The sequence below is a fragment of the Brugia malayi genome (genome assembly GCF_000002995.4).
Source record: "Brugia malayi strain FR3 genome assembly, contig: Bm_v4_ChrX_scaffold_001, whole genome shotgun sequence".
NCBI lineage: Eukaryota > Metazoa > Nematoda > Chromadorea > Rhabditida > Onchocercidae > Brugia > Brugia malayi.
The window spans coordinates 6,686,515-6,697,094 of NW_025062479.1; the positions used below are offsets into that span (position 1 = coordinate 6,686,515).

The 10,580-nt window shown below is 34.5% G+C and overlaps 1 protein-coding gene across 1 annotated transcript; it reads left to right on the plus strand.

Moving 5' to 3' along the window:
• Positions 1-4,031: 4,031 nt before the first annotated feature.
• Bm7167 (Uncharacterized protein) lies at positions 4,032-8,897 on the plus strand (the record flags this gene model as incomplete). The annotated part of the gene is made up of 10 exons (XM_043073897.1): positions 4,032-4,163; positions 4,492-4,649; positions 5,635-5,824; positions 6,320-6,423; positions 6,519-6,673; positions 6,737-6,905; positions 7,369-7,609; positions 7,744-7,957; positions 8,237-8,421; positions 8,694-8,897. The coding sequence occupies 10 exons, from the start codon at positions 4,032-4,034 to the stop codon at positions 8,895-8,897; spliced, it is 1,752 nt and encodes a 583-aa protein (XP_042929831.1).
• Between the last annotated feature and the right edge of the window lie 1,683 nt (positions 8,898-10,580).

Genomic DNA, 10,580 nt, shown 5'->3' on the forward strand with positions numbered 1-10,580 from the left:
ACCTACTTCACATGGTCATGAAAGATGGTATTGCTCAGAGAATATATGAATCAAAGAGTTTTTCTTATCAAACAAATTTTATTTAAGACACATATCTGCAATATTGTGTTTTTAAGGATGGTAATTACAGCAAATTAAATGATCGCTAAACAAAGTCTTTAACACCAAGAAATAAGTTGTGGGTATAGCACATATTACTTCATTCACCACGCTGTAAAATTTTCCATTTAGAACTGGAGCTGTACAGGAATAGTATATGGATAAACCACCATTACTAGTTGGTGGTCAAAAAAATTAAGTAGTAAATGGTTAAGAATCGTAATAGAAACAAATTCTCAATGTTAAGACCGGAATTTCCCATATAATACATCATGCTCCGAAAACCCTTAAATAAGCCGTGAATTCGGATTTTAACAATGCGAGTATCTGTTCATTCATTGCCCATTTCTTCGTTCTTCATGATTATATTAACCAATAACATTATGAAAGATGCCCAAATTCAGCGGTTAATGTCAGTCATCAGATCAATTTAAACTTATAAAACTAACTGAATTTCATAGAATATACCTTCAGGCTGGTAATGGTTTCCACGTTCAGTTTTTGTATGTCTAGTTGAAAGAATAAAATAGACAATGGCTAGTTCACTTGATTTATATTTTTTCAAAACTGTTCATTTCTCCATTTTATATTTAAGCAGATTTCTTACAAAATGTTTCTGTTCCCACCAAAGATCTGCTCACAGAAGTATCTTTTCCAATTTAACAACATACAGTAAGAAATAATTTATTATGGAATTAACATTTTCAACCTCTCAAGTACATCAACGCCTTGTGTATATATGCTTATACTCTTTCAGAAGTTTTATTTTACATTGTACATTCCAAATTACAACCAGAACAAAAAGATGACAGACTGAGGGCACAATAATATGTTCTAGTGCAGTTCATACTGCATAACAAAAATCCATATCTATCAGGAATATTGTTTGCATCTCAAGTTCGTCGTCTGATTCAATAAAATATTTGTAGTTTAGAAGTTCTCTTGATCTGGCCGTTAGTCGTTTAGACCGCCCGACTTTACAATGCAATCTAGTGAATAACAAATTCAATTTAAATTCGTTTATTTAATTCTCAAAAGTGGATGAACCTGCCATCGAAACTTGCACTTATAAACTGTGATCTGTGGTCATATTTGGCTTCTTTCTACCTTAGAGATTGTTAACAAGTGAGGGAGAGAAAAATGAAAGCTTTATTAGGAAATGCTTCCCCAAAGATTTTTGAGTCTTGCTTGGCATTTTTGTCTTCAAAAAAAAGAAACATTATCAGTGTTATCAAATCGACTTGAGCACATGGTGTCACAGTTATCTTATCTAAGTGAAGTCATTAGCAATCATTAAAGATAAGTCGTAGTTTCCATCCGGCAATCCAAACTGTTAAATTCTACGGAACATTATTTCGGGAATTTGAATACCATACCAAAAAAAAAAAACACTTTTACTTTGTGTGATGTTCGTGTATACTGCAATTATCCGGTTTATTTTTCAACTTTTCGCTCATTTTCCTTACCTCCTATCGGCTTTAGTGCGTTTTTTGAAACAGAATACCTATATTTGCTACAGTCCAATTCTTTTTTTACTATTCAATATAATCCCTTCTGCTCAGAGTTCTTACAGTTCTTTTCTTTTATTTTTTCGTTTTCAGCAGAATTGTTCTAGGTGCGAATTCTTCGGCTGGATTTCCCAATGAATACATTTTTCTGCAGTAGTTACTAGCCGCTTTATATTGATTTCTGAGCATTAGTCCGACGGTTCAGTACAGTTCGCAATTCATAGAGACTTTTCGTGGAATCACTCAATGTATTGACCATTCAGTATTTTATTTTCCTCTTTGTTGATCTTACACAGCCATCGTCAGAAGTCTATACAGTTATAATGTTTGGAAAGGCGTTCAGCAGGTATCATTTTTTTGCAACAAGGATGGTTTTCTATTTCCTTTATATTATACGCTAGAGCCATTTAAGTTAAGCGTTAATGACTGAAGAATTTAAATCAGCGGTGGCAAATGCTTTACTAAATATCCATATTCATCACAAAGGAAATTACTTTTTAACGGAGGTGATCACAGACTTCACTATACTAACGTATTTTCCGTGGTATATCATATTCAGGTTTTATTTCTAAGAAGTATCAAACCGTTGTAACTTAGTGACGCTGATCTTGTTCATATCGAACTTTTCATGTTTTGTCAGTTGAATTTAGCAGTACTTTTTCGAAGTCTTGTGAACATGAACGACTTGTTTATCTTATAAAAAAACGATTCAGGGTGATTTTTCTAGAGATGAATCTATGCGGAAATGTATAGAATTCTTTTGTTATGTCGTATATGTCGTTTGTTATGTCATTAGTAACATTCATTACTAAAACTGTTTCGAAATGGTTTCAGGATTACTCTTCCGGAACATATAAGAGGTTATTCATGACATTTGGTTCACAATTATCTGCTCCAAAAAACATAAGTTGTGGAAATTTAGTGTTAATTTCAAACTGTTTTCACTTCTTTATTTACTCTTGGAACATCAGCATTTTTTTTATTTTGAATATAGGTAAAGCATATTTTGAATATATATCTAAAGGTCGAGTATCTTTCAACTCTTGAAGAGTCGACTTTTTTTCTTTAGTGCGAAATCTGTTATTTGTTCGCTTAAAATTAGCGACATTTGTTTCAACCTTTGAAATTTTGTTAAATTAAAATACAAAGCAAGGCAGAATTACTGAATTTTCAATAAGTCCCCAAGTTCTCAATAACTCAGCAGCGCTAGTTGATAGATGATCAGTATTACATTAAATCTTTGGTACTGGCGCTATAGGAAATGATTTGCAGTCTGCATCCATCCATTTGTTCACCTGTTGCTGTGTCATTATGATAATGGTCACTTGTTTATGATTTATTTGATTCATTGGTATCAGCAGAACTCCCTGACATTTTGGTAACTATTACATCGTAACCCTAAACGAATCAATTATCAGTGTTTTGGTTTGGTTAGCAGTCTTTATCTGTTAGCATGAATCGGTGGAAGTGGGAAGGGAACTTTACAGGAAACACAGTTAACAAAGATGGGATGAAACAAAGGGTTTGTCTACGTTCTTTCGATGGAAGTCGGAGAGAATGCAACGTATGATAACTTGCACTTATTAGGAACTATGTTTAGCATCTTTGTCTGACCAACAGCACTTCTTACATAGGAGCCAGGTGGGAGTATTATATTATTATAAAACAACTTTATACAATTTCAGGTGATTAATACGTTTCCTCCTTGTTCAATCTAAAATCACATTTCTCTTTCCCATCAGTTGTTATTGAATGAAGTAATGAAATGTATTCCTCTTTAGATTCAAGATGGATAATATGAGAAGATGAATTTATGTGCTTTTTCGGATCAGTTATTCAGCGATCAGTCAGAATTACTTGGGTTTACCATTCAGCAATACTCAGTATATCATTTCATAAGTCAACAACAAAATGATTTGTAAGCAGCTGTAATAAATATTTTGCGCAGTAAGAATGGTTTAACAATTTAGTGACACACTGTAGAAATAATCGATGTGTCTTATTTTTTATTACTCGGGTTTACCAAAAGACTGCATATGTAGAGAAGAGCTCTGAAGAAATTCATTTCAACTGTTTGTGCTCACAAACGAGGGAATGGTGTTGTCCAAAGTTTGTAGATGGCAATTATTAGTGTAGCAATTAATCGATAAGCACTGATGGGACAGAAGTTAGAAAGGGACTAATAGTATAGGAGAGATATCATAGATGACATAGTAATGAATAATTGAGTGACCATGACCCGTCGATAGCCTTATAAATCGTCCATAGTTCATCTTAACTATACAGCATGCAGCATTGATTTCCTTCCCATCAAACGCTTCTTGCAGTCTATTTCATATCAATTCAGCATCAAATCCTTTGTTCCATGCAACACATTGTACGATGATGTTTGTTTTGTTTAGCAAAAAAATATAGTTGATCAATATGGGAGGCTTCGAGACGCGAAGCGAAGAAGCATGTGAAAGGTTTGCAGGTATGCCTTACGTCCTTGTCGATGGGCAATGTGCTTTATTTCTGCCTTACAACAACGAGAAAATTGTCTTGAAGAATAGTCGAGTCAGGTATTTTCGAACTATGTTCGGCTTATTCCGCTACCAAAGCGCGTGCTCCTGTAGATGGCTAGATATTAGGCTACAGCTTCCCACTTCTCAGAAAGTGTGAGGAGAGAATGTTATCCATGGTTTATAACTCTGCTGTGCATCTTTTTCCGACTTCTGTCTCACTCAGTGCCGTCTTCGGAGAACTGGTGCCTGAAATATTTCCTTTATCCATTTACAGATCTGCACTGTTGTTTATGATTGGTTTTTTATGTAACTTGTGTGCATATCGTTGCATGTGAGGTGTCATCACCATGAAGAGGTACTTTTACAGATTTGAATTTTAGGTTCACTTCGAAATGAAATTCGATGAATTGCTGTTCACTAACCTAGGTGAATTTGGTCGTTATCAAAAGATACAATTTATATTGGTATGCTTGCCAATCGTATTCGTTTCCATGCATGCACTGTCATGGACATTCAGCGCTGCCTCTGTTCCGCATAGGTTTGTATTTTCTTTTGCTAAAAATTTTATGCTGTGAAAGCTGTCTCAAAAGTAAGCTTCCAGAAAATTCACAGTTGAATTTGAAAAGGCAAAATGAATACATGAATTCACTTTTAGCGCTTAAAAAGCTGCGCAACGACATAACATTTTCCACTTAGATACAAAATTAATCTACTTGACAGTTTTCGAGAAACCTGCCGTCGCCGGGTAAGTTTTCAGGCATTTACTAAGTAAATGCTAAAATTTAAACAAAATCGCTCCTGAGAGCGGAAAAAATCTGACATCTTTTGCATAAGTGTGGGAATTTCGAAAGTGAAAAAGAAATGATTCACGCGGCTAACAATTGTGGTTAAACTTGTTGGTGTTGGATTGTTGAGGATAGTTAAGGAAAATCTGCAGTAATAGCTGCAATTATGCTCGAAAATTTTGGTCGGCTTGTAACTCTTGCCAGTGACTTTCTGTATTTGTATTGCTTTATGTAGTATTCATGAGTCTCGAAATCTCGAAGATGACACGTGTGTGTTACGGTGCAGATGACTTTGAAATATGTCTGTGTGATTGACATTACGTCTAACTAATTGTCATAGCACTGAAAATTTAAATGGCCTTAGCGTTGTAACATAACAGTGTTAATCAAAAATTAGTATACCGGGATTATATCAGGATGTCATCGTATTTATGAAAAAATATTTGCAAAGTTGAATAATTAAATTTTTTTTGAACTAGCTTTTGATATGTCACAGACGTGTAAATAGTGTTCTGTCACTAATAATATTTTATTTGCTGCTTCATCAGAGCATGAAGGAAACGGCGAACTAAATGAAAATTCACGGAATAGAAGCATAAAACTTGTTTTGATATCAAATTTATACTGTATAGAAAGTAATATAAAATATGCCAGTAATTTCAATAAAGTCCGTTTCGTTCAACGAAATGGCGGATTAAGTTAGCCTATTAATTCTCCAATTTTTCAATATTTTTTAAGATGTCGTTTGCCAAATGAAAAGTTGGATGCAAACTATTGGACACAAAGTGGTCTGCTTATGGCGGCAGCAAACTGTACGGAGAAAACAGAACGGTGTAGATATCGAGAATGCCAGTTACGTAATGAATCGATGTGTCGGTTTGGATATATTTATGATTTGTCGGAAATCAAGTACTCGGCCATTAATCGGGTGAGGTTTTTTCCGTGGATGCATTATGAATTCGATAGAGAATAAAGTCATGATTTCAGATTGTAAAATCAAAGTGTGTTATTTTTTTGCAAATTTTTTGCATTTAAAGTGTGGTGATTTAGCCAATGTCTTTTATAAGTCATCCGTAAAACGTTTGATTGAAATGAAGAAATTATCACTTGGATCTCAAGAAGTGGCTACTGTATAATCATTCAGTGTAATCTGTCTCCGGCTGTTGTCTTCAGTACGTGTTTCGAAGGTTTTGAGGGAGAAATGTCATCAGAGATATCCGATTATATCGTTCACCTCATCCACATATTAGACTTATTCGAGATGCTTTTTTTTTTTTGTCGGACCTCAGAGGTGCTTAAATATTGTCACCGCCATACTGCAATGCGGTGAATGATTTTAATGTCTCTATTTTAACGCTCTGGATAAAAATGATTTAGCCAAATATATTAATAAGATTTTAAAGTCTTGAAAATAATCTTTTAGTGGCATATTGTATGCGAATGGTCAGTGTTGAAAGCATTTATTCAATCAACATACTATATTGGACAGATGGGTGGCTCGCTGGTATTTGGTTTCCTGGGTGATAGGTATTTTTCAGTTTCAGTACGGTAATTTGCCGTATCATTCTTCATCAAACGTCATTGTTATTGAAAATTAGGAACTAAAGAAAACTATTTTGCAGGATTGGTCGTAAGAAAGTATTCTTTATCGCGATAATCATGCTAATATTATCTGGTGTTTTAATGGCAGTAGTACCATACTGGACAGCATTTGCTTTATTACGAGCTTTTGTAGGATTTGCACATCCTGGGATTTTCGTTATTGCTGTTGTAATTGGTATGTTATGTCACTCGTATGTTACGTTACATCTCCCGTTTTCGGTAGTGTTACTTGTTATAGGTATGGAACTGGTTGGTCCTTCAAAAAGAAAAGTTGCTTCAGTAATATCAGGGATATTTTTTTCATTTGGTCAAATCATTCTGGGATGCCTTGCATATTTCATTCGCGATTATCGATATCTGCAGCTCGTTATTTCATTGCCTGCACTGATATTTATGTGTTATTGGTGGTTAGTATAGAATGCATATCTCTAAAGTTCTTTGTAGAAGACAAAGGTAGAGAACGGAAGACTGCAGCTATACCCTTATATATATATAACTTGTGTTATACGATTAGATCTAGGAAGATATGTGGGATGTGTAAACCTTGTTCATCTAATTCTGAGTTTTCTAGACGACTTCTAGATTTCCATACTCCTTCATAGTGTAGATTCTATTTAATTATTTCTTCTTCCGTTATTCCTTCCGATTGAAGTTATATATATATTTTTCAATATAGCTACGCTTCTGCCATCCAATCTCCCATGAAGATAACCAAACTAAACTACTTTACCACAACCATCTACGACTGTATGCGTGTACGTTTACTCAAACTCAAAAGGAGCTGACTGAGACATCCAAAGAAATCCTTTACTTTTTAAATATTTATTTATTTTATTTATCTATTTATTTATATATTTTTCGTAAATTTAGGATTGTTCCTGAAAGCGCACGATGGCTTGTAACACAGCATAAGTATGAAGAAGCCGATAAAATCTTGCAACGTGCGGCAAAAATTAATGGAGCACGCTTACCAGAAAAGTGGTGGGATCAAATCGATTTCCCGGAAAAGACCGCACAGAACCGTTCTCCGCAAAGGAAATATAACTATCTTGATCTTGTTCGAACACCGCGCATACGATTGCGTACATTTGCATGTCTTTTCTTATGGCCAGTGAGACTTAGTTCTAGAAATTTTCATACACTATTTAATAGACTGTGTTCAGTTTTCTCCAAGTTGCTCAATTTGAAAAACTGATTAGGACAGTGTGTGAACAACTTTCTTTTTACTTGTTTAATATTTCATAGGTTGTGTCTATGATTTATTATGGTGTTTCTATGAAAACTGATTTTCTTGGTGGTGATTTTTACGGGACATTTATTAGCGGTGGTGTAGCCGAAATACCAGCTCTTTTGTTGCTGTTTGCATTTATCGACAGAATAGGCCGGAAGCCACTTTTTGCCGGAGGATACTTTCTTGCTGCCTTATGCATGCTTTCTAACCTCCTTCTCCCCTCAGAAGGTACAGTCTCTTAAAAAACATCAAATTTCTTCAGTTTTCAATACATATTTATCAGATTTTGATCAACTATCTTCTGCAAGTACCATTGCGTTTATCAAATGCGACTATTCATATAATGGATTATTAGGAATATTCAGCCGTCCACTGCAACATTTATGCTGCATCCGCAGCATAGCAATCTCTACGTCGTAACAGCTCTTAAAACCACAGTGTTACTTGCCACACCTTTTTTATTCATGTTAGACTAGTATAATCCGTTCATGTTAAGAATCATTTCAGTGCATTGGATTATTAGTGTCCTACAATTTTTAATCGCAAAAGCTTCTATAACTAGCTGCTATGCAGTAATTTACACTGTTACTCCGGAATTATATCCTACAGTGATTCGTAATTCGGCTATGGGATGCTGTTCGATGATTGCTCGTGTTGGTGCCAACCTGTCTTGTTATATTGTCATGTGGATTGTATGTTTTCTACAAAATTCACTCTTCATTTAGTTCACTTTGTACTCACGTTGATACAGGTGTTGCAGAATCTCGTTTATTGGCCAAATCACTCGAATTGCAGCGGTGCTTTGCTTCTCATTTACTACCGTTTAAACAAAATATTTCACTGAGTACAGAGAATTTTTTTCCTCATTCATTTATAAGAATAGTGTACTCACGAAGCGCAATACTGGCGTAGAAGTCAAATGACGCTCGTTTTCAATATTCTAGAAACTTTTTTCTTTTTACAGGTGGAGCAGTTTGGAACATGGGCCATGATCGTTCCGTTTGGTAGTCTTTCACTAATAGCCGGTTTAATCGTAATATTTTGTATACCAGAAACAATGGGTAAACCATTACCAGAAACAATTGAAGAAATTGAAGATGATTTCTGTCCATCAAACGAAGAAATGTTAACGCTATCAAATGCTTCAAAAAAGAAAAATGATTCTTAATAGATTTTGAAGTTCTAAATACTTTCTGAAGTTTCAGAAAGTCTACATGCCACAAAGTGCTTCCTCTGTTGTTTAGGAATGATTCAATATTTGTTATATTTTATTGTAATTTTGAATGTCAAATGAAAGTTCTGTGAGAACAGCTGAATACAGGTGCCGATTATTTTGGGCAGTACCATAAATATTTTGAATGTAGTCTTTCTGCAATGCAAATATGTTGTAATATCTGTTAAGTGTTATAACAAAACGCTCAAGTTTGCAAGTATTTTGAATTATTCTGTGTAAAATTGGAAAATGTTCATTACGGAGTTTTGCAAAGGGTAACTTCTTCAGAGAAAGAATTATAAGTAATCCTTGAAAATAAAGTGACGAACGGACAATGTTCATTTTCATCGAGATCACTTTATTTGTATTTTTTGACCACTTTCAATTCTTTTTTACTAAAATGCTTATAGGGAAGAACTTATCTGGGTTGTACATTGCTATACTTAATGCAACTCTGCCAAAATGACTGGCTGGACGCTGTCACTTGAGGTCATATTTCATAAGTTCTTCAATCGTGAAGCTTTGCAGTTCAAAAGTTGTACCATGAAGTCAGTGTTAACCTACACTTCTGGATCTTTCGATCTTTAATAATTTTGAGAAACAGAGCTCATGAACTGTCGTTCAAATAAAATCCTTCATCTTATGGTTATGTGCTACCCTTAAAGTAAATTACGGAGTAGAAACAAGAAAATTTCTGAAATTTTCGAAATCCTGTATTTAAATTATGCTGTAATCAGTGTAGTGGACGACTTTGCACACAGGCAACACAGTTATGCATTTAGAGCCTTGTAAATTGAAGTATCACTTATGATTCATTGCTCCGTGTTCATTCCTGGTTATCACAGTTTCTCAATATAATTTTTGAAACCTTAAAGTGCATACGTAATGCCCAATCGACAAACTCTGAATTAACCATTAACCTTCGATAACTTACGGGTCTTCCACTCTTTTCAATGTTTTCATTAACAACGCCAGACATATTGTTAGATAAAGATTCCAAACAGAGTCACATCAAAATACGGAGAGCACATTGCCATTATAAAGTGTATATACTTTTCTTGGGATATAACAGCAAATAATAGAACGCGATTGTAGCTAAATTATTTTACTGAACTACTCAAGCGATGCTTGTTATCTTTATTACTCAAATTACTACTACTGACTTAAGCCGTAATCTTATGGAAATTTGTCGAACAATTTATCCAATAAACATTGTGATCGTGAATGGAGGGTAATCGGAACGCTAATGAGAGGAAGCATGACGATCGAAGAAAATATCAATGTGTATGTGATGAAGACAAGTATACCGAAGAATTACTGATTTCATGAGATAACGCCTTTCCAATAAAGCACTATTTATAATTGAACCCTTATATCTTATTCATACCAAAATTTTGAATAAACTCATTCAAGTGTGTGAAAGAATTCCATCAAAAAAAACTGAGCACAGACTGTACCGGAATTTTGAGAGCTTCTATTTACATGTCCAATTATACAACTTCGACAACATTAAGGAAAAGAAGCGATCATGTTAAATTTCGATAAGTGGTTGAGTGGCTTTAGAACTTCAGTAAGGAACAGTATAACAGACACTTGTGAACCACGTAAAGACTTATAGGAATATACAAAATTTATGAG